General features: G+C 36.9%; 4 protein-coding genes and 1 long non-coding RNA gene across 5 annotated transcripts; 1 reads left to right on the top strand and 4 right to left on the bottom strand.

The window, feature by feature from the left end:
• Window positions 1-1,371: 1,371 nt before the first annotated feature.
• LOC147793769 (uncharacterized) lies at window positions 1,372-1,850 on the bottom strand. Its single transcript, XR_015420064.1, has 3 exons — window positions 1,762-1,850; window positions 1,634-1,695; window positions 1,372-1,566 (listed from the first exon to the last, which is right to left on the bottom strand). It is a non-coding gene; the product is annotated as an uncharacterized LOC147793769 (long non-coding RNA).
• A 1,412-nt stretch (window positions 1,851-3,262) lies between these two features.
• On the bottom strand, window positions 3,263-6,685 carry LOC111776946 (phytochrome-interacting ankyrin-repeat protein 2). The gene is made up of 3 exons (XM_023656370.2): window positions 5,851-6,685; window positions 4,649-4,820; window positions 3,263-3,685 (listed from the first exon to the last, which is right to left on the bottom strand). Exons 1-3 carry the CDS (start codon window positions 5,983-5,985, stop codon window positions 3,468-3,470), a joined length of 525 nt encoding a protein of 174 aa, XP_023512138.1. The 5' UTR covers window positions 5,986-6,685; the 3' UTR covers window positions 3,263-3,467.
• A 785-nt stretch (window positions 6,686-7,470) lies between these two features.
• On the top strand, window positions 7,471-11,514 carry LOC111776955 (trihelix transcription factor GT-3b). Its single transcript, XM_023656383.2, has 2 exons — window positions 7,471-7,888; window positions 10,632-11,514. The coding sequence occupies exons 1-2, from the start codon at window positions 7,643-7,645 to the stop codon at window positions 11,220-11,222; spliced, it is 837 nt and encodes a 278-aa protein (XP_023512151.2). The 5' UTR covers window positions 7,471-7,642; the 3' UTR covers window positions 11,223-11,514.
• A 146-nt stretch (window positions 11,515-11,660) lies between these two features.
• On the bottom strand, window positions 11,661-14,104 carry LOC111776963 (uncharacterized). The gene is made up of 2 exons (XM_087117984.1): window positions 13,895-14,104; window positions 11,661-11,931 (listed from the first exon to the last, which is right to left on the bottom strand). Exons 1-2 carry the CDS (start codon window positions 14,015-14,017, stop codon window positions 11,848-11,850), a joined length of 207 nt encoding a protein of 68 aa, XP_086974110.1. The 5' UTR covers window positions 14,018-14,104; the 3' UTR covers window positions 11,661-11,847.
• A 1,303-nt stretch (window positions 14,105-15,407) lies between these two features.
• LOC111800786 (LRR receptor-like serine/threonine-protein kinase FEI 1) lies at window positions 15,408-23,145 on the bottom strand. Its single transcript, XM_023684635.2, has 14 exons — window positions 22,966-23,145; window positions 21,714-21,910; window positions 21,180-21,315; window positions 20,305-20,376; window positions 20,062-20,133; window positions 19,457-19,528; window positions 18,840-18,911; window positions 18,660-18,731; window positions 18,401-18,498; window positions 18,028-18,192; window positions 17,587-17,919; window positions 17,077-17,322; window positions 16,531-16,664; window positions 15,408-16,094 (listed from the first exon to the last, which is right to left on the bottom strand). Exons 2-14 carry the CDS (start codon window positions 21,808-21,810, stop codon window positions 15,876-15,878), a joined length of 1,788 nt encoding a protein of 595 aa, XP_023540403.1. The 5' UTR covers window positions 21,811-21,910; window positions 22,966-23,145; the 3' UTR covers window positions 15,408-15,875.
• Between the last annotated feature and the right edge of the window lie 500 nt (window positions 23,146-23,645).

Genomic DNA, 23,645 nt, shown 5'->3' on the forward strand with positions numbered 1-23,645 from the left:
GTATAAAAAATTAGAGTTATGGTTTGATATTATATTAAATTATTGTTAGCTATAAAGCATGAGGGGAAATGATGTTGATTAGTTTAATGCAAAGGCATGAATGATTATGTCTCCCAAGTCCTATTCATAAAACATGAATAGCTTTATCCCTTCAAACACCAATTTGGTCTCTCTTTTTTATGTTTTTTTTGTTGTTGTTGCACCTTTGAGTGTGGAGTTCGTACGGCCATGGCCTTTGCCATTCCCTTCAATGATGGTTAGCACTTGAAATCAATTAGAGCTTCACAAAAACTAAAGAAAAGGTCGGAGTTGTCCGTTCGAGACTCGTCAAATAGAAATCATGTGTACGTCTAAAAATGAGTTCGAACGGGTTTTGTAAAAGTTCAACGTGTGAGAGAGTGAAAGAATTCAAACTTGTGACATCTCGAGCGAAAGTATATATCTTAACCAGATGAGTTAGGCTCGAGTTACGAGTTCAAACCTTTTACCTCTTGGAGTTAGGTGTTTATTATATTTCTAGCTTTAAACTTTGTCTTGGTTAGCAAATTAAGACACTGAGATCTCACATCGGTTGAAGAGGGGAATGAAGCATTCCTTATAAGTGCATGGAAACTTCTCCTTAACAAACACGTTTCAAAATCGTGAGGCTGACGACAATATGTAAGGGACAAAAATGGATAATATCTAATAGCGGTGAGCTTGAGCTGTTACAAATGATATCAGAGCTAGACACCAGACAATGTGCTAGTGAGAACATTGAGCTCCTCAAGAGAGTAGATTGTGAAGTCCCACATCAGTTGGAGAGGGGAACAAATCATAGCTGTTACAAATGGTATCAGAGCTAAACACGAGACGGTGTGCTAGCGAGAACGTTGGACCTCCAATGGAAGTAAATAGTGAGATCGCACATCGGTTGGAGAGGGGAACAAATCATTCATTGACGATGATACGTAACGGGTCAAAGCGGACAATATTTGCTAGCGGTTGACTAGTTCTATAATACCCTTAATTTTAAAGTCTCTTGTTTCCTTCCACGTCATCTTTAAACTTGCATGCTTACTTTGATATTGATTAAGTTCATGATCCTACATAACGAGATTTTATATATCGATCTACAAAAATTAATACTCATATCATGACCTCGACTACTTATAAAATTATTTAGTTTCGTACGAGAATTTATCTTCGTCATCATATACAATCAATTAGAGTATCATTCACGAGCAAACCGAGTATCTTGGAAATTGATTGTCGTGTTACACGTCATCATCCATCGTAATATAACATCAAATTCAATGAAATATTCAAAAGGGGATCATATATTATTATTATTATTATAAAGTGTTGCAAATCCATACATACATCATATCATATATTTTTATTCATTGCATTAAACTTAAAAATTTACAGAAACTTTATAGCAACGCATTGAATATTAATTCATGGATTGAATCTTCCTCGACCTCCAGGGCTTCCTCTTCTTGGCTCGTGGCTTGGGTTAGCACCTGGTTCATGGTAGTCCATCAACGTTGCATCCATTCCCAAAACCTTTCTCATCACAATTCTCTGCACATTAACGTCCGAGTTTGAGCTATTGATCGAAAATATATGTCTTAATCGATAGTTGTCTTACCTGACTGTAAGGGTTCGGTTTTTCGTTTAAACCTGGCTCGAGGGTCGGGCCATGAGCTCGTCCTGCAATGGAATGTGAGCCATTTAGATTGGGATTAATTATGAATTTGAAGTGATAATGGAAAGTACCTGAGGATGGGGAAGTGAAGATGAGGAAGATGAAGATGATAGGCAGCATGGAAGCCATTGATGATGAAGGTGAAGAAGAACAAAGGGTATTTATAATGGAGCCAAAGGGGAGACTTTTGTAATCATGACAACCTCCATTAAGGCTTCTTTCATTGTAATGATTTTGATGATGTTGTGCCTGTTATCCACTACCTGGGAAAAGTCAAAAACATTTTTTTTTTTTTTTAAATTTTAAATATTCTTGTTCTTCTGATGTTCACGGAGCGGGATAGAGACGTTCTTGCTCCATTTTAATCATTGTTCTTGTGAAATTCTCACTTGAAATTTGCATGGATCGAGATGGAGTTCTCTTATCGAGTTTGAAGGAATTAAGTTTTCGAAAGAATTACTGATTTGGGATATGTGTTATCAGAGGGTTTTCTGTGATTATTTCTCGTATGTATTGCACTACTTTTTCTGCTGTTTCAGACTCTCATGCCTGTTTAATGAAAATAGACTGGCTTTGGCTACCTTTCGCAACAAACAAAAGATCTCTTAATCAGATCACACCGTTTGTATGAACAAATAAAATTTAATTGAGTTCAATAAAATTGTCAAAAAAAATTATCAACTTGTTCCAACTCATCGTATTATTTATTTTTAATAATTTGAAACGACCAATAATTGAAAAGTTAATAATTTAGGGATATGTATTATATACAAGGGTTGATGGACGTTTTAATTTAATTAAGGAAGCAAGTTCAATATTTAATTAGTGAATATAGTCTGTACCAATGATTCATGTTAAGGATTTTGATAGGGTTAGTTACACGTGTGTTAGGCATCATTCCATTAAAAGAAATAATCTCACTTTACAAACCCCATGTTAACTTCCCATTTATGGTTAAGTATTATAAACGCATATCTAGAATTCAGATAAAAATTTACCATTTGGGTGATTTTCCAACATCTCCAATAACATGATCATATTATCTACTTGTTATCTTCATAAATTAATATGATCATATTATCTACTTGTTATCTTCATAAATTAATGCAGGTTGTTTTAACATATTTTATTATTGATCTAAGATTAAAATTAAAATTATATATAGTTTTTGAATTTTATTTTCTAAATTTTATAACTAAAGTTGATCATTTGGGGTGGTTCGTACCTAAATTGATTGAGGAAAAAAATGATTAAAGATTCCAAATGCTAAGTTTGCTTCAATAAATGAAGCTTGTCTTGAAACGTACAACCAAATGGCCCAATGTTCTTCACAAAATATGCATATTTTGATACCACAAATGCCCAAACATCCTCTTTTCTCACACCCACCTTGTTGTGTGGGCACTTTTAGCCATCTATGCTATATTCATAATTAAAGTTGGAGCCTTTAGTTTTCTTCTCTAATCTTGGTTGTTTTCCCCCTAATAATGAAGGAATTGCTTGTATGTTCGAGTTATGAGTACTCAGAAGATCCAATACAATAATCCAAACCAAACTCAATTCGCAAAAGAGTAAAGAAGAGAGAATTGAAATTGATCGATGGTTGGCGAAGGTTCAGAAACACACAACACAGTTTATGGGTGACAACACGCTTCAAAAGTAGGTTCCATTGACCAGACACACAGCAAGTTCAAGATAGATGTCTTGATAAAAACAGAATCAAACTCAACAGAACAACGTAAGGGTGAGTGGGTGAGTAGGTGGGTGAGAAGGGTTTTCAGCTCTCAGAGCTGCAGCAAGATGTCTCTGCAGAGGAACCAGTTTCGTGTTGAAGACGCTTCATCTCGTCGTACGCCCACTCGAGACCAGGACAGTAGTGAAGTGGGGGATTGAATCTGCAGTCATTGATATCATCCGGCAAGAATGCTCCATTCTCCACAAGGAACTTAACCGCTTCCCTCCTCCTCTCTTTGGCTGCACTGTGCAGAGGTGTCCCTGTGGGGTTCATTCTCAACATAATGAATGTTTAGGCAATATACATGGCTAGAACATCTTATAAATTCTCTCTTTTTTTTAATATTTGCGAGCATCTAACCCAATTTGTCTGCACCTCGACAATTTTGGGACAACTATCTGGCTTTACTACATTTATTTGCAAGATAACTCGTGGAATATTAAATCCTAAGTAGGCGACTATCACAACTTTATTATTTACCTACACCAGTTAACATCTCATGTATTCTTACCCAACCTATTGCTAATACTTAGGTACCTACAGAAAAAGAAATTTTGGTTGTTTATCGTCGTGTTCAAAGAAAAACAAGATCGATGGTGCCAACAGTCTACACCTCCGTGGTGCAGGCTTGCTTGTGAACTCGAACAACATATACATGGAAAAACCCAGCCACCATGGCAGCACCAACACAATAATTACAAGATAACGCCAAGAATGTGGTGCAGGAGCCACAAAATGAAACTTTACCCAACAAGATTAAGTTAGACGCCCAAAAGCCAAGATTGTGGCGCAGGAGCAATAAAATGAACATTTACCCAACATAATTAAGTTAAAAAGGCAGAATAGAATGGATAAACAGAGGGCAAAAATAGGTTGCAGCTTCTATTCTAATAGCCATAGGGTTCATTCATACTTAATAGTACAAACTAGCAAAACTGTTTATGGATTGAATTAAATACTCCACTCCTCGAGATATTCTTTTCTCAACTTCAAACAGTCAATTTAGTAATTTATAATTATAGCTTAAAACTTAAGTCGCTGCTTGAATTTGATGTTCGTAAATAAAAATGAGTTAATGTGGTTAAAATTCTGGTAAAAATTGAAATCTAATCCCAGAGAACTACCCAACAGACAATTTCAGCGAAATATGAATAAAAATGAATTCCAGTATATTTATTCAATTTGAAGGATAATGAGTGGATAAAAGAGAGAATGATACTTACAGCCACAAGCACCTTTAGTCCTAGCATCAATGTTGGCACCACGTTCAAGCAATTCATCCATTACTTCAAGATGTCCACCCTCGGCAGCAAGGTGGAGGGGGGTCAACCCCTTTGATTTGGGGCCCCATGCTAATGCATTCACATCCATTCCATCGTTTAGCAGACGCTTCACCTGACCGACAAGGGGAGAATAATACCTTCAAGCAATTATATTTGCAAAAGAACATTCAAGAACAACTGAATGAATAACACGAACACCTATCAACTCAATAATAAACGAGCAAAGAAGTAATAGATTTATTCAGTCACCATCCTTTGTTCCAGGTTTTGGGTGGCCTTGGTTCCAATCCATTCTTGTTGCACTATTTTGGAAGAAGTTTGCTTACTTCTGAAACAACGGGAAGTTTACCTCAAAACCAAGGTTCTTGGCAGATGTATTGAAGATCTACTTAGAAATGAATACGAGTTTTTTAAGGAGGTAGAAGGGTTTGGTCTGCTCCTCTTTCAAGGTCTCCGTTTGTGCCGTTAGTTTTTGGTCATATTCCTTAATTTTTTCATCCTCAATAGTTGGAGCTCTTTCCTATCCTCTTCGGGTTGCTTCCCTTTTCCATGGACCGATATATTATTTTGGCCTTTTTGCATCCAAAAATGCGCGCACACGCAGAATAAAACAAAAACACAATAGGCATTCACAGGTCATAACTCAAAAATGATCAGAAACTACAACTAAACAACAACACTCCTAGAAAGAAATCAAAGGATAAAAGAGGCCTACAGAATTGAGGTTAGTAAACGCGATTATCCTCATAAGAAATAACCATGGAGTTAAAAAGTTCACTTGATATGCAACATTCCATTCAACATGCCAATATGTCCGACTATGCTGACAGATCAAAGAAGGATTAACATCTATCTATCTTCTCTCAAGACATGGTGGAAATCTCGACAACAAACAAAACGTCGTCAACATCACTATGCCAACATTCCAACTTACAAAAAGTTTCAACTGTATAATAGCATTTGTCACATATTTCCCCTTCCTTGTGGAACAATCTCACCGCACAATACTAAACTGAACAAGTCTATCAGTCTTTCAAAGTTTCAATGATAAAACGAAATTCTCTTCCCAATAAAATTAATGACAACAAAACTGTAAAGGCAATGAAAGGGAAAAACATACAACAATTGAATCCAAAACTCACCTCTTTGAGGTCACCCTTCCGCGCACCAATGTGCAGTGAAGTCCATCCCCTGTCATCCGTATTAAACACATCATATCGGAAGGAACGCCTTCTCGAAAGGCTTCGACTAATCAAGCTCCTCTGTTCCTGAGGCATGTTCTTCCAATCCAAATCCAATTCGATCAACTCAAACAGCCTCGATCACTACAGTTCGTCAACCACAAAATACAAATAGAAATCCCTTCAATCGTCCTCGAAAATTTCTTATTGAAGTATGGTCTATAACAATAAACCCAGAACCCAAGAAGAAACAAGAATTACATGATTCTTAGGAAGAACAAAGTAAAATTAAAATTCTTAAAGAGGATTCGTGGGAAGAAACGAAAGCGAAGAGAATTAGCGAGAAGCAGCAATGGAATGATGAGCGACACAGTAGGGTGCAAAGGGATTCAATCCAGGGCCAAATACACGAAGATTGTGAACGATTACGATGAAAGACATAAAGGGCTTGAAGATTGTAATCATAATTAATGCGAAACCCTTATCTATTGAATGATGAAACACGAGCGAAAATTTGAAGAACCGACAGATGGGGTTTCGGATTCCGAGTAGATATATGGTTGAAGGGGAAAATTGGCGCTAATTAGAGAAATCCTGGTTTGAATCGGACGGAACTGAGAGGAAACATGACAGACAAGAGCAGGAGTTGCCCAGATTCTCCAAACCCTAGAAGGAAAGAGATTTTTGAAAGACTCTCGACAGAAATAACAGAGCGATGGAAGCGAGAGAGAGAGATTGTTGAGGTAAAATTCTATTAGCGAATCTCAGCCTAATTTTCCCTTTCCTTACAGACTGCTCCTTTGCGAATAGGTGTACGAATGATCCAATTTGGGGTTTGGCCTTCTTTATTCGATTCAATCCAATCCTATATATATCAAATGTATGTATGTATATATATGTATCTATACAGGTAGGTATATGATATATAAATATATATATATATGCACACGCACATAAGATATATATACATACATATATTCTCGTGCATCGTGTCACAATCGTATTCTTACAGCAGCAGGATGACAATTGTGCGACACTTGTTCTAACCCAATAAACAAGTCGATCATGAGAGATTCGAACTTCGCAGACAATGTCAGCGTATGCTCGAGACTCAAGTCACGTTTGTAAGAAATGTTTTAGAAAACGTGAGCGAGGAAGTACGTTTAAAAACAATTTAAAAGAAAATAATGCTATAAGCTAAAAGCAATTAGACAACAATAACAACTGAGATAACATATAACCTGAGTAAGAAGAAGTGACCACTAGTCATATCAACCTACAGTACATTTTAGCCATGACCGGTGACATGATTTTGGTGAACAGTCATACACACCATATAAGCATGTAAAAAGGGGTTTAGAATGGACATGCGACCATGAACAACATGTTCTAGACAAGTATAAAGTATAAAGTGATCAAAATATTTTAAAACTATTATTTTTTATTTTTAAAATTTTATTATTTTTTATTTTTCCTTAGACAGGCAAATTGAAAGCATAGTTTGAAAAAGGAAGAAAAACAATGTCTTATCAAGTGATCAAAAGTCATAGGTGGACGAGTAAATTAAAAGATCGCCAAATTTCAACGATTCCTTTCCTTCTTTAAGAGCAAGCCGGAAAAGGCCGATAATGGAAAGAGGGCCTTCGTCAATCACAAATTTCCACCATTAAATTTCTCATCGGAGTTCGCCGATGTCACCGCCGTCCACTGTTTTCACTGAAGCCGAAGCTAGAGCCCTGCAATAGTATCAACCATGACCTCGAGCGCGATGGCGGCGACGGCTCAGCAAAACCAGTGGAGCGAGGAGGAGACGAGGGAGTTCATCCGGATTCGAGCCGACCTAGAGAGGGACCTGACGGCGGTTTCCACCGGAGAAGGTGCGGCGGTGAAGAAGAAGACACTGTGGGACATGGCGAGTGCAAGGATGAGAGAGCGAGGGTTTTGGAGGACCGCCTATCAGTGCAAATGCAAGTGGAAAAATCTCCTCAGTCGCTACAAGGTTCGTCCAGTTTTCATTCCGTATTCATTTGAGGATTTTTTTTGAATCAGTCTGTTCTCCGTTATGTTTCTTTCAAGTGGGCTCCTCTGAATCTGGACTGTTCTTGCTTTGATATTTTGATTCTCATGGATTTCGATTGGGTTCAATTTTGCCATTTATGGTTGCAAGTTCTTAAAGCTAAATCTGAGAAAGGTAGTAAAATGCTGATAATGTCTTGCAACATGCGGACGAGAAAATGACAAGATGTCATAAAGTCTTTATTCAAAATAGACATGTTTTGACCTTTCAAAACTCTAGCTGCCTGTAATTGCCTGTAAGAAGGAGGTTTGGAGAAAATGGTTAGAATTTAAGGGTATTGCTAAGAGGTAGCTACCATTGTTTTTGGAAATTTGTCTCTCAAAATGGCTTTCTTCATTTCTAGGAGTACATATCAACTCAGGCACGGTGGCAAAATTAGATATCTGTTGACTACTTGTACAAGATACATCATTCTACTTAATTTCCTAGGTGTATGTTTTGTCAAAGTGTGGTAATGCTTCCATTTCCAGTCTTGTTTCTGTCCAATCTTCTTGTCAAAGTGATAAGAGATTCTTGACTGTGCCTCCTCTAGAATCTAGAAAATCTGGCTGTTCTTAAGTTTTCTCTTATAGATCTTTCTTACACAATCTCTTAGTTACCTGTGAATGGTCAGCCTTTCAATTCTAATCTCTTAGTTACCCCAATGGATGAAAAGCCGAAGTTGATTCCAAAAGGCTTTCTGGTTAACATTTAATGGAATTTGGTTCTCAGATTTCTTTCTGAACAAAGACCTGTCCACGAACCATAGGCAAAGACTGCATTGTGCTGCAGTATCTTATCACCTTACCCTAATGAATGTGTGGCCAGCAAGAAGTTGAAGGAGATAACCACAGAATTATGGAAAAAACTATAAGGCAGTGATACCTTTTCCTATATTTCTGATAGGCTGCATCATAGAGGGGATAAGCAGACTTCAGGCTTAGGTTTATTTAACTTGATATTGTTACAAGTGTTAAGTTACCAAGAGCTACATGCACCAGAAAAAGAACTTGACTTTGTTTTGACACTTCAGCTTCGTGAAGATGCGGGATTCACATGATGGGAAGAGGGGTAGAAGTTAGAATTAGTAAGAAGGTGATTGAAGAGGGATTTTAATTTGAGATCCCACAACGGTTAGAGAGGAGAACAAAGCATTCTTTATAAAACCTTGAGGGGAAGCCCGAAAGGGAAATTCCAAAGAGGACTATCTGCTAGTGGTGGCTTTGGCCGTTACAAATGGTATCAGAGTCAGACATCAGGCGATTTGCCAACGAGGAGGTTGAGCCCCGAAGGGGGGTGGGCATGAGGTGGTGTGCCAGTAAGGACACTGGGCCTCGAAGGGGGTAGATTGGGGAGTCTCACATTGTTTGAAGAAGGGAATGAGTGTCAGCAAAGATACTGAGCCTCGAAGGGGGGTGGATTGTGAGATCCCACTTTGGTTGAGGAGGATGACAAAGCATTCTTTATAAGAGTGTAGAAACCTCTCCCTAGCAGACGTATTTTAAAAACTTTGAGGGGAAGCTTGAAAGGGAAAACCCAAGAAGGACAATATCTGCTAGCAATGGGCTTGGACTGTTACAAATGGTATCAGAGCCAGAATTCGGGCGGTGTGCCATTGAGGACGTTGAGCTTCGAAGAAGTGTGGATTGTGAGATCCCACATCGAATGGAGAGGAGAACGAAGCGTTCTTTATAAGGGTGTGGAAACCTCTCCCTAGCAGAAGCGTTTTAAAAACCTTGAGGGGAAGCTCGGAAGGAAAAATCCAAAAATGACAATATCTGCTAGCAGTGAGCTTGAGCCGTTACATTAACATGTGGAAAAAAGTTCAAAGAAAACAATATCTGCTAGAAGTGAGCTTGAGCCGTTACATTAACATGTGGAAAAAAGTTCAAAGAAAACAATATCTGCTAGAAGTGAGCTTGAGCCGTTACATTAACATGTGGAAAAAAGTTCAAAGAAAATAATATCTGCTAGAAGTGAGCTTGGGCCGTTACATTAACATGTGGAAAAAAGCTTAAAGAGGACAATATCTGCTAGAAGTGAGCTTGGGCCGTTACATTTACATGTGGAAAAAAGCTCAAAGAGGACAATATCTGCTAGCAGGGAGCTTGGGCCGTTACATTAACACGTGAAAAAAAACCAGATATATGTCATTCTAACTCTTGTTTTATCCATGAGATCAATGAGCTCCTATGATAAAAACAAGCGCAGTTAATTCAGGAAGTTTCTCGTTCACTAAAACCCATCTTAACTGAGCTTCCTGCTCTCTCTTTAAAGCACCTTCTTAAACTAAAGTTTCCAAACAAGAACTTGCAGTGCCATTACAGTTCAAACATCGAGTGTGGTCAACATTGCGAGTGAAAAATTAACCTGAACCCTTTCTTTATGTGGGAGGTTGGTCATAAGTGGCGAAACATTTAATTGCTTCCCATATATGCAGTAATTCTCGTTCATTAGTATTTGTAGAAAAGACATCTTTTACTTTTAGATCCGTTTCATGTAATTCCGACTAAACTCTTCATAGAATTCTAGTAATAACATAGCCTAGAATTAGTTTGACTTGTCAAGTCCAATTTTGGCCCCAAAACTCAATGAGCTAAAGATACCCCTAGAAGTTGAGGCAGTTGGCATTGCTTATGTTGTTTAATCACCATCATATGTTTCTAATTTTATAACGGTTGTACAGGGGAAGGAGACAACCCATAAAGAGTTTGGCTGGCAATGCCCATTTTCTGAGGAAATCCGTGCAGTATTTGCCGTAAGGGAGAAAGCTATGCACCGATTGCTCCATGAACCTGAAGCAGGTTCTAGTGCAACAAAGAAAAGAGGGAGGGAGAGAAGTTTAGAAGAATACTCAGATCTCAAAGAACTTGATGAAGAAGAAAGCGAGGAGGAGATCCCAACTCAAAGCAACTCACAGAAGGGAAAGGCTATAGGAACTCACCCAGCAAAGTCTTCAAGAACAGCTGGTTCTAAACGTTCAAGTAGCTCGGTTAGTAATGAAATCCTAGAGTTGTTGAAGGGCTTCTTTCAGTGGCAGCAGAGGATGGAAATGGAATGGAGGGAAATACTTGAGAGACATTACAACAACCGACGAATGTTCGAGCAGGAATGGCGTGACTCGATGGAGAAGCTCGAGAGGGAGAGGTTAATGACTGAGAAAGCTTGGAGGGAAAGAGAAGAACAGAGAAAGAAAAGACAAGATATCCGTGCTGAAGGAATGGATGCTCTCTTAACAGACCTTTTAAACAAGCTCCACCGCGAAAATAATTTATGAGACGATGAGATAAAAAACGGTACTGATTCCCGAGAATGAGATAGTTGAAGCAAAAAAGGAAGAATGTAGTTACAGCAACACTATTTTTGAAGGCATGGTAGATATAAAAAATTCAGGTTTGTGGCTGATAGTACATATCACATATGCAATTTTTCACAAGTGTCTAGCCTGATTGTATGCATACAGAGAGTGAACAGTTTTCTCCCAGGAATTTATAGCTCTTGGAAGAAAAAAGAATACATTGTTATGTACATTATCAGTATTGAAGAAAACCTATGAAGTTTAGCTTGAATTAAGAATCTTATTACTATGATCACCTTCCTATTCTCTTCTGTGATGATTAGCCTGTTCATTTGTATCATTTTATGCTGGAAACAAGGCCATTTCTTTCAAGGATTCCATATTTTCTAAGGCACAGAGAAAATTAGACTGGGAATGTGGAATAAGCATGCTAGAGTTTGGTTTATTTTACAAGTGACAGAACAAATCATCATTCTTTCTAGTACATTTTAAGAACAATAAATATGAAGACAATACCAGCAACTTTCATTGATCTGAACATAAGAGAACTTCGAAATGCCTTCAATATGTAGTGACACACATACTTCAACGTGCAAGCGACGATTCAGCCCGATTCTGATGGTGGCTTTTCCTTTGGATGTTTGGAGGCATAATGATCGCCCAATTGGTTATGATTTGCTAGTTGTACCTGAGGTAAGAACAAGATTATTGAATTCATCTTGCAAGTACCAAAAGCAAGAAAAATTTGTTCATATTATCATAATGCACAATGTATTATACTCGGAAACTTCAAAACAGAGAAATTTAGCTTCATTTTTCCTTCACTCTTCTACTCCCTCCTATGTCTAGTTCAACATTTATGGCCACCTTGACTGTATGTTTCGTGATTTTCGCCCCCGAGAAAGAGATCAATTCACAAAGTTCTAGAAGAGAAATATGATAAACTTGGATTCTAGTATGTAATGTATATGAAGAGCAAGATGAATGGATTCTGCTCGAATCAACATTGAATTTGAGCTATGACTGAAGGACTATTTCCAGTCTTGTTTAGAATCAAGATCAAACAAAGCTTCACCTTAACTACGTACAAGGTACCTGTGAAAGCCCTGACCATGATGGATGCATGCACTCACAACCCAAAAGTCAAGCGAAAGATGCTCCTTTCTTCTTTTAAGCTGAATCAGATTATCCGCTATGCTATATTAAGCTGCATTGTCTAAGATTCCGGATCTGGAACTACAGCCTTAGCCCGGGTGGAGACTAAAGACTTTGGATTTGAACAAGAAACTATGTTCCGCTTTAGGAAGGACCTTAACCTTAGCTTCAAGATCTCAATTTGCACCAACCAGGATTTTAGTTCTCACCAGGAGCCGATTACTCTTAAGGAGAAAGCGATGGAACAAAATAGTCGTTTATTTTTCTCTCCCGATCAATCCACACATGGAGAAGAATGAAAAATCAGGGTATTCCACTTCTTCCCAAGAACAAGATCAATCCACTTGCTGAACATAATAGTTTGTAGAGAACTGGGTAACATCCAAGACAAGCAATCACAAAGAAAAAATTTGAACTCAACAGACAAATTAGGAACCCAAATGAGAAGAGAAAAGAAATCGTCCTCTGAAGTTTTACCAATAGAGGTGTGATTTTGGACTTATAGAGTATCAAGTTCTTTTCTCCCAACAACATGAACTCGATCATAATCTGATACAACAAACACACGACTATACAGCATTTCTCACAACAAGACCTCTCAGGACAATATCAAGGCTACAACATAGCCAGAACAGTTTGAAGTTTAGAATCCGGCCTCATATTATCTAGCTTTAAGGCTCGAACCTTCTCCAGTAAACAAAATCGTGGTGGTTAAGACAAATAATATGCTCTAATACAAGTCGTTACTTATAAACCCATGATCATTCCTTAAATTAGCCAATGTGGGACTCCCTTCCAACCATCCTCAACAATCCTCAACAATCCTCCCCTCGAATAAAGTACACTATATAGTCTCCTCTGAGGTCTATGGAGCCCTCGAACAACCTCCCCTTAATTGAGGCTCGACTCCTTCTCTAGAGTCCTCAAACAAAGTACACCATTTGTTCGACATTTGAGTCACTTTTGAGTATACTTTCGAGGCTCACAACTTCTTTGTTCAACATTTGAGGATTCTATATTGACATGGCTAAGTTAAGGACATAATTCTGATACCATGTTAGGAATCACAAACCCTACAATGGTATGCTATTGTCCACTTTGAGCATAAGCTCTCAAAGTAGAGAGATGTTTCCACACTCTATAAGCAATATTTCGTTCTCCTTTCCAACTGACGTGGGATCTCACAATCCACCTACTTGGGGGCAGCGTACTTAGTAGCAGAAAGTGAAAATAAAACCCCAAATTGATCATATTCCAACGAATTTCTTGTCAACGGAGACCAACAACAGAACAAGAAATATGAAGTGTATTTAAAAGCAAGAACAGAGAACAGGCAAGAAAAAGGATGATTTCATTTTGGTTGCCAGATATGGGATTGCCAGTTGCTTCAACACATAACATTAATTAAGACCAGAATCGAGATTAAACATGAACAAATGAACACTCGAATCCAATAGAGTGGTATAAGAGCAACGAAGATTGGAGAAGATGAGAACCTTGCAAATAGGGCAGATAACTTTAAGGGCAACGGCTCTGGCCTCGAGTTGTGAGCCCTTGGGCTTCTGATTCTTCTCCGCATTTCGTTTCTGAGCTTCGATCTTCTGTTTTCCTCGGGTCATCTTCTTCCTTCAAAATTTCGAGAAGAAGAAGCAGACGATCCGATTTGGGAAATTCTGATCACAAAAAAACCATGCATCACATTTATTTTATCACAATAAATATTGAAACCATTGAAACCAAGTTGACTGGATCAAAATGACAAAACTATCCCTCTATCTTCCTAGATTCTCATTTAACATAAATCATATTTTCGTCAATTTACCTCTATAAATTATACAATCCATAATTTCATAAGAGATGTCTACGTGGACGATGAAGTCTTTTTCGTCCTTTTTCCTATTTCATTTTTCATTTTTTTTTTTTCATTTTTTATATATTTTTTTCAAAAAATAAATTAATAGATCATTTCTATTTTTTTTTTATAATAAAAATGGTATTGAAATATAGAAGAAATCTCTCCTAACTTCTTCTTTCATTTCCGGTTTAATTTGTACAAATATAGTGAAAATACGATAATGCACCGAAAAATTAAAAGAAATTTAAAAAATGCAGCCAAATTAATATATTGTGAAAGAAAAAAATCTATAATATTTATTCATTTTAATTATTTTTTTCCAAGGTAAATTTATTTTTTAAAATGCATTTAAATATTTTACGTACATTTTATTTATTTAGGGCAGTAGAATTGAGGAAAAATGCTAATTAATAGCTCACATTTATTCATTTCAACTATTGTTGTCCTTATATTTTTTTATTAAATTATATAAAATTATTGAGCTTTTTTTATGGTGACGCAAACAGGTGCATCAAGAAAAATAGCGTTGGTATAGCTAAAAACTCTTATGGTGGTTTTTGATAACTATTTCTCGTTTCTTTTTTTTTTCTTTTAATTAAAATAAAATTTAGAATATAAATAATATATAACATGCATTAAAAAATATATAATATCATTATGAAGAGATTATAGTGTTTATTGAGCTCCAAAGACAAATTAAAAATACCATATTATATCTTTTCAATGTTGTTAAAATTTGATTTTGTAATATTACTTCTTTTATAACAGTTTTTTGCGCCCTCCCTCTTCACTAATGATTTCTAATAACAGGCAAAAACAAGTTGAAATTGACTTTTGAAAAAAAAAAAAATTAAAACAATTAAAAAAATTTAAGGTACAAAAATAGTTATTAAAATACTTTTTTCAAAAAGTTGTCAAACCAGTAGGGGTATGCCATCCAGAGCCTTACTCCCAATCCCATGAGCAATTTTCTCTGTCTCGATATCTATTCACAACACAAACCTCGAAATTCTTAATCACGTAAATAATTTTACAATATAAAAATAAACAAAACCAAGATGAAAGATGATGGCAAAAATCATGAGTAGAGATATTCGGGGGAAGGAATAGGAGTGGGAGCCAAATGAAAGCTATAGACTACAAGACTCATAAGATTGTTCTTAGATAATACAATGTGCTGATTCATTAAATAAAATCACACTTTACAGAGAAAGAAGGAAAGTGAAGAATAACTTAAGGAGCAATTTGATTTTGTACAGACGCTCATGTTCAATCAAATACCAAACGAGGACAGACGAAATTACAATTAAGGAAGAAGTGGAAATTACTAGTGGAATTTTCTCTAACTTGGGCGTACGTAAGAATCATGCACAATAAAGCACATATCATCATTAAATAGTAAAAGGGACCATAGGGATCATTAAGAAATTGATGAAACTACTCACAAGAGAAGAACAAATGGATGGCAATGGTAGAGAGCAGCTTCTAATTATCTATAATGAATAGCAGGCAGCATAAGTGAAATCGAGAGAGAGAGAGAGAGACAGACCACACCTGGATGTTGGTACTACTTCTGCAATGAAACGAACTCCACCATGCTTTGTGCTTCTCAAAAACTACTGTTAATCAGAATTGGAATCATCGAAGTCACTTGGGCATGGGGTCATAACCTCAGACTCAAAGAACTGGACGACTCGGTGCATGGTCGGCCGATCATCTGGACTAGAAGAAACACACTGAATAGCAAGCCTGAGCAATGCGTCAAGAGTTTCTGTCTGTACTCCTTCACATTGTGAATCAACTATTTCTCGTTGCCTATTCTCTGTGAGAAGAAAATTTAGCTGCAAAAAAAAAAAAAAAAAAAAAAAAAGGAGAGGGATCAGTGTGGAAAATAGATCTTGTGCAGACATGATTATGCTTATAAGACAACTACCCAACTCATAAGATATTAAATTCTAAATAGGCAGCCTGCGCAACTTTCAGCCATTCCCTCTAAGCCCTTTATTATTTACATTGACCACTTGCCCAACCCATATGGTTGCAAGGAAGAGCAGTTGTGAAGATAGAATTCAAGTGAGGATTGACCAGGCTATGAACTCTAGAAGTATGATCTCGAACAGATTTCACATCTGCTAAGTCAGCATAGCCTACAACATCACTCAGCAACACTGAAGTATGTGGATGCTATGAAAAGCTAGTAATACCTAATAAGTGGATAATTAAAGCTATCTAAAAAGATATTAGAGTTTAAGAGAAGTTATGGGGGAAAATGCATACCCAGCCAACAATGTTCAGGCCTTTCTCAATAAATGATGCATCTGTCGGTCGTTTTCCACTCAGTACTTCAAGTACCAGGACTCCAAAACTATATACATCGGTCTTTTCCGTTGCTCTACCACTTTGCATGTATTCTGTCAAAGCAGAAATTACAAGGACTGAGAGATTGAAATTTTAAGAGAAGAATGAAAGTATGGGCTAAACAGAAAGAAAAGGCATCAAACAAAAGAGAACCCACAAGAACACAGATTTCAGCTTCACTTATTAAGAATAAAAAAAAAAATAAAGGATAATTACAAAAATGTTTTATAGTAGGTGAAAAAAGGACAATTAGTTTTAATGCAAATTCATCAAAGTAACAGATTGGTGATCAGAAAGCACAATTGTGCCAATTGCAGATGCTGAAGAGAACCATTATGTTACAGAACGCCAAGCAAGATGAAGGCTATAAGATCAAATGGAAGAACAGCAGCCATTGGTAATGATTATTTCGTCATAAAATAAATTATTCCCCGACACTCCCATGAAATTCTAAAGACTGCTTACCAGGGGCCAAATAACCAAATGTTCCGGCAACAATGGTTGTAATGTGAGATTTATCATCGTCCAGAAGCTTAGCAAGTCCAAAGTCAGAAACTCGAGCATCCAGATTGCCATCAAGTAATATGTTGCTCGACTTGATATCCCGATGTATGATTCTGGGTGAACAATCATGGTGCAGATAGGCAAGCCCTTTTGCTGCTCCAAATATAATATTCAAGCGTGTGTCCCAATCTAATGGCTCGGATCTTTCTGTAAGATATAATATGCATGAGGTATCTTTAAATGACATACTGGGAAGAAAATTTACCACACAAGAATTCAGATGGAAGACGATGGTTTTATTGTTTAGTGGACTAGACTGCCCAGCATGTAATATTTATACCGAAGGCATAAAATCTACTTAATGTCATTGCAAGAATACATCATGTAAATTAACGTATAACGCATAAGTGCATAGTCATTAGAGTAATGTCTCTTTTAATGAAAGCTTGATGACAAGAGGAAGAGTCTCACCATGAAGGGCCTCATCAAGGCTGCCCCCAGATAGGTAATCATAAATCAACAATTTCGATGTGGGAGAATTGCAATATCCTCTCAAATTAACAAGGTACCGATGCTTTAAGCTTCCAAGAATTTCAAGTTCCCTCTCAAAAAAGTGATCAAACCCCTCATTTATCTTTACAATATTTTTCAAGGCAAAAACATTGCCATCATCCATTGCAAGTCTGTAAACTGTTCCAAAACCCCCAGAACCGATGATGTGTTCCTCATTCAAGGTTTCCAACTTCTTCATAATGTCTTTTGAAGAGTATGGCAAGTCTCCATGAAACATCACAACTGATGCGCCTGTAGAAGTCAGCCTATGGTCATAAAGATGCTAAAACCTTGGGACAACAACGAAAATACAGTAAATAGATAATTTAATATAGTTCATAAAATTGTAAAGAAGAGTACCTCCACCGACATTCTTTGCAAGACCCTTCTTTTCATTTCTTCCAAATCTTTTAAAAAGAAAGGAGCCCCAGAAACACATGAGAGCAACAAGTAGTAGTGCCCCCACTGTAGCTGATGCACTTATGAGTAGTCGACCAGAGTACTTCTTCCTCATTTGATTTTGACCTACAGAAAAAGGAAAAGGGGATGACTAAAGACTTAACCACATAAGCTCATTGAATGAATTTCAGAGCTCTCATGTGTATTGTATTGATGTACGGAACATACAAGAGATACAGGGGCCAGAAATGAAAAGATGCATCAAAATAATGGAAATTAAATGATTCGCAATCATTCAAACAATCCAAATAACCAACCATAATAATGATATCACCTGAGCCAGGGGATTCAGAATTTGATCCAGATCCAGTGTTGTTGTCTTTGCAAGTGACACTAACTTGTTTGCCACATAAACCACGATTTCCAACAAAGCTGCAGGTGCAAATCAATGTACTTTCTTATAAAACTGTCATTGTATTTGCAGGTTAAGTCATCAAGAGAAATCAAGCAGTCATTGCAGTAACGCTTTAATACAATAAGGAGTGTGCTCATGTAAAAGTTTACTCATAAGGTTTTGAATAAGCAGTACTTACGAAGACTCTGAAAACTTGGAAAGAACACCATCAGAAGGTACTGGTCCAATTAAAAAATTTGATGACACATTGCTGTACAAGTGCATGTCAGTAATAGGGTCACTAAATGAAAATTTATATTTTATAGGAAGTACCTATTATCAAACACTACAAAAAATTTCATAATGTAAAGCCACTTACAGAATAGCGAGCTTATCCAAATTCCCGAGGGATGTTGGAATATTTCCACTAAGTGAGTTGCTTGAAACATCTCTACAACATGAGAAGAAAAATATTTAAATCGTTTCTCTAGCAGAAGACCAAACTCTCATTGTGTCTAATTTGTCTAGGTGAAACAATTCTCAACTTCATATTTAATTATACAGCTGCTGTAAAGCAGCACTAAGCATTTGGATATCTTTATTTCCAACAAGTTTTAAAGTAGCAATTTCAATATGATAATTGTAAATATTCTTGAAAAATCTAAGACAGCATGCCATCTTATCCAAGCTTAACCAAGAGTTTCAAAATGTCCATACATTTGTTTATAACAAGTTCTTTAAAGAGAACTTTTTTTTTTAATCAACCGTCATATTATTGGATACTGTTGTAGAGTCAAAGGTAACCTAAACTACTGTCTTGTATAAAAATGATCAAACCATTAGGACGTTAGAGTATTCTTCGTTTTGGAGAATCTCTATCAGTACTTCTGCCTTAAGAAGTAGCAACTTCCGTGGTCCTTTCAGTGGAAATTATTCCTCACAGCCTTCAACTAAACAAATTTGAAAGATAATAGAAACATGAGATAAGCAACTTACAACATTTCCAACTCAGAAAGGTTTCCCAGCTCAAAGGGAATCACTCCGCTTAGGTAGTTTCTTTGCAAGAACCTGTGGCAGACAGATGATTAATTACCTAAAATATCTGGAGAACATGGCAGCATAGACATAGAATTGGAAAATTGAAGAAAATCAAAAGAAAAAAAATGAAAACGACAATCAAGTAGTAGTATGAGCTGAATAACTGACTATACGAGAAATTTAGTATGATTGAATTCTAGAAAGAAGACAAAATATTATATTTGTTCTTCATTTCTAATCAGGTAAAAAATGTATAGCATGAGCCAACTTGAACATAGCTCTACTAGTCAAGGGATTCAAAATTTTGAACTCTCACCTCGCTTTGACTGTAATAAAAAGGAAAAGCATGTACTCCAAATGTTACAGAATTTAAATGTGAAAGGTGCAACTTTTAGTTTCATACTCACATTTCAGTGAATGTTTCGGGTCAAATCACTTTACCAACAAACTGTTTTCCATCTCCACACACACAGTCAAAGGGGAGGGGGAAAAGATAAAACAATTTTACATCTGGCAAACAACATTTAATTTCAAGGGAGGAAAACAAAGAAGTAGGCACATACATTCCCTGCAACTGCGAGCAATTTCCCAGTTCTGATGGTATTGTTCCATATAGGTTGTTGTCCGAAAGAATTCTGAAATAAGATGAGTACAGATTATCAGCAATTCATATGCAAGCTTTTGGAAATATAAGCATGCATCAGCAACATCATATATGTGTATGTGTATACTGACGGGGAGAGAAAGAGAGAGAGAGAGAGAGAGAGAGAGAGAGAGAGAGAGAGGAAATCCTCAAAAAAACGTACAGGGTCTTTAATTGGTCTAGCTTCCCAAGTTCAGGTGCAATGAACCCACTCAGCTTGTGACTTCCAAGCTTCCTGGATAATTGGGCAAAAGAAGAAAAAAACAAAACAATGACATCGAATGCACAAATGTTTCCCGCTAAAAGAACGCACAGGCCAAAGGTATCATATTAAAATAGACTTCAGCAATCAGAGTTCAAATTTTTGCCACTTGATTGGTTTGAAAAGCATATTTCTCAGTGAGGCAAAGTGTTTGACAGTAAGTTCAAAAATTAAAATAATTTTTCAGGTCAAACACCTTTATAGCATGGAGAGCCAAAATCTAAATAATGGTAGTGAACCTAACTGGAAAAGGAAATTCAGCAATGTAAAGTCATGGTTCTTCAAGCTTAACATATAAAATAATTTGTCTACTTTAAACGAATTCACAAACAGTTAACTTGCCCGATCTTAGCCTCTGTAAGCCAGCAACTAAAAATAAGCATACGTGAATATATTAATTAGGTCTATACATTTTTTCCACGTGTCATCCTCATAAAAAACTGAGAAGTTTTTTATAAGAAACTGGAAAAGAAGGGGCCAGGGGGAACAATCAACTTCCCAACATGAACCAGCGCTTATAAATTGCCCACCAGTTATGACGACCATGAAGGTTGACAGTTACAAAACCCCAACATACGGTACCGGCTTGAGGTTATAATCTCTAAAGTATAACAAAATAAACTCCCTATAAGAATCTTGCAAAAGCCTCCTGTTTCTTTTCAACCAAATTGTCGCATATCAAACTTTAGACCATCATAGAGGAAGCTTAAGCTTTTTCAAAATAGTTAACTCCTACTTCAGACCATCTATATATATAGAAGCTTTTTGCAACTCACAATGAGATAACTCGCTTCGTTTTTGAATCACAGACCACTCCAGTCCAGTTACAGGGATTTGGATCCTCTGGTCTCCACTGAAAGATGACACCGTCAGAACTGGAAACTGCCATCCTAAAGCTTAGAAGTGCCTCACCTATAGATCAAAGATAAGATTGCGTGAGTGACCAATATGAAGCATAGAAAGAAAGGAAGAAAAGTAAATAGAAAAGAGCACACATTATTTTTACTCAGTGGGGTGAAAAAGCAGTGTAAGATCATAGAATAAGTGCATATGTTATCTACATTTAAAATTGTCGTAGTAAAAATTCAAAGAAACTGTTAATCCCAAATTTGATAGTCAAATGATTCTGTCAAACAAGCCAAGTGATAAAAACCCGAAAAACTTAAGAAACCACTGAACAATACCCCCAACACGAGACAAAGACCATATATGTGTAGGGTGGAGCATAGTTTATCCTTAAAACTTATGTACAAAGGTTGAGTTAATATGAAGACAAGAAATAACATAAAATGCAGAAGTACAAAAATTACCATCAGAGGTGAGGCCAGTGCTTTTATTGATTGCCAGACAAAGAAGCAGAACGTGAAGAACCAACAAGCCAGAAAATTTGACCAGACAGACGCCCATGGTGGCTCTGGTCAAGGGTGAAGTGTCTACAATAAATCATCTGACAGAACAAGCTTGGCAATGGTTTCCTCGGACATATGGCACTCTAGTTAAAAATGAGCTGTTACAAACACAAAAATATATAGACAAAAGGCTATTAAAAAGAAAAAAAGAAAAAAATAATAGACTAAAAAGAGAGGAAGAAGGAAAAACGTTGTTTTGAACGAAGTACAAATCAATTTAACAATAATGGAAACGATATCCTCATGTATGTAATGAATAAATATCAGTGACTAGAAGGAATTATTCTTAATCTGGTTAGATCAACTTTAACAATAAAAGAAAAGCTACATTAGTAACTAGAGGATAACATCTCTACTTTCACATATGTATGTCAATTCACGACATGGCTCATTAGCAAATGCCTAACAATGGATGGGCCACGAAACCTCCCATTCCATCAGGGAAACACTATAGTGGCAAAATTGAGAGGCCATCACCAAACTTCCGATGAAGTACTCACAGAGACGGCTTTCCACTAATTAGATGGAGAGGAATCCAGAAACAACGATATAATGGAATTTGTAAAAGGAAATAGGAAAAATCAAGTGGCCGTTCCCCATAAACACAACTATTAAGTTCCAACATCGATGTTAGAAACTCAAAATTTCTTCATGGAAAACATAGAATGAAATTAATAGACTGGCTATCCGGACATATCAAAACGCGTCAGTGTTAAAATCAACAAATTAGTACTTTGTTATGAAGTAGGCAACGACTCTTCCTCGGCCACGCAAACCGTGAATCATGGAATTCAATAGATGCAGTATAGCACCAGAACTACAACCACTTTTCACTCAAAATTGCTCAAACAAGAAGCAAACAGATCGAAAACCAAAACCTCCAAGTACGACACAAAATCTCACACTTCCATTCCACAATACTTCAGAACCAAAACCGCGAAAAGTGTAGGCACATTCAACAATCACAATCACAATCACAATCCAATCAGAGTCGCCAATTGATTCAAAATGGCAAAATCTCACACACATCTCAAAGTCACCAAACTACAAAACAACTCACAGATTACACAACAATTACAGGTTTAACCGGCGAAAAAGCGGGGGGAAAACGCAAACCGAGTGATGAAAACTGAAAAGCAAAACATGCACGGACCTGGAAGAGGAAGTTAGATCCAATTGAAAGAAATGCAGCTCAGTATGAAGATAGAGAGAAAATCGTCGGTCCGTGAGAGCCTTGGCTGCATCTATCTATCACCGAAAGGCTGAGTTTGCAGCTTGCTTCTAGAGAGAGAGAGAGAGAGTGAGTGAGGGCGAGCATGTGGAATATTCGACAGAGAGGCGCTGAAGTGAGACTGAAGAGGAGGGAAGTGGCACGTGCCAATGAGATGCATCCAAGCGTGTGACCGACTGTCCCATTTTCGCCTTCACATTCCCTGCGAGCCAATGCCCGTCCGACTCATCTCATCATCTTGACGTGATCCTATCCGTTTCCCTTTCGTACGCTGACCTGGCATTCTCCATTTTTTTGTCTGTGCTTTATTCATCTCTTCTTCTTTTTTACCATGGATATGGTAAATACGTAGTTTGTTTTTGGGGAAATTACAGTTTGCAAGGTAATTTTCACTTACCATTTATTTTTTACTCATTTTAATGATACAAATTTTTCATATATTTTTAATGTAACACTCAACCAGTACCTAAATTAATCAAGAATTTATTCGATTTAAATTTTTTTAAATATAAAATTTCACGCTCTTCATCTCTATGGGTAAGAAATGTTTTTAGGTACGATCTTGTCCTTTCATCGAGATATTAAGTGTGGAGACGGTTAGA

Source organism: Cucurbita pepo, chromosome 1, assembly GCF_057944985.1.
Source record: "Cucurbita pepo subsp. pepo isolate OVF chromosome 1, ASM5794498v1, whole genome shotgun sequence".
Classification (NCBI taxonomy): domain Eukaryota; kingdom Viridiplantae; phylum Streptophyta; class Magnoliopsida; order Cucurbitales; family Cucurbitaceae; genus Cucurbita; species Cucurbita pepo.

Coding starts and splice junctions, on each gene's coding strand:
- LOC111776946 (XM_023656370.2), bottom strand. CDS start 5,985: ATGCCTCAGGAACAGAGGAGCTTGATTAGTCGAAGCCTTTCGAGAAGG. Junction 4,821..5,850: donor GGAAGGGTGACCTCAAAGAG/GTGAGTTTTGGA, acceptor CTTGTCGGTCAG/GTGAAGCGTCTGCTAAACGA. Junction 3,686..4,648: donor GACTAAAGGTGCTTGTGGCT/GTAAGTATCATT, acceptor TGAACCCCACAG/GGACACCTCTGCACAGTGCA.
- LOC111776963 (XM_087117984.1), bottom strand. CDS start 14,017: ATGACCCGAGGAAAACAGAAGATCGAAGCTCAGAAACGAAATGCGGAG. Junction 11,932..13,894: donor TTATCTGCCCTATTTGCAAG/GTTCTCATCTTC, acceptor TTCTTACCTCAG/GTACAACTAGCAAATCATAA.
- LOC111776955 (XM_023656383.2), top strand. CDS start 7,643: ATGACCTCGAGCGCGATGGCGGCGACGGCTCAGCAAAACCAGTGGAGC. Junction 7,889..10,631: donor ATCTCCTCAGTCGCTACAAG/GTTCGTCCAGTT, acceptor ACGGTTGTACAG/GGGAAGGAGACAACCCATAA.
- LOC111800786 (XM_023684635.2), bottom strand. CDS start 21,810: ATGGGCGTCTGTCTGGTCAAATTTTCTGGCTTGTTGGTTCTTCACGTT. Junction 19,529..20,061: donor TGCTCGCAGTTGCAGGGAAT/GTATGTGCCTAC, acceptor TGTCTGCCACAG/GTTCTTGCAAAGAAACTACC. Junction 17,323..17,586: donor CCTTGATGAGGCCCTTCATG/GTGAGACTCTTC, acceptor TATATCTTACAG/AAAGATCCGAGCCATTAGAT.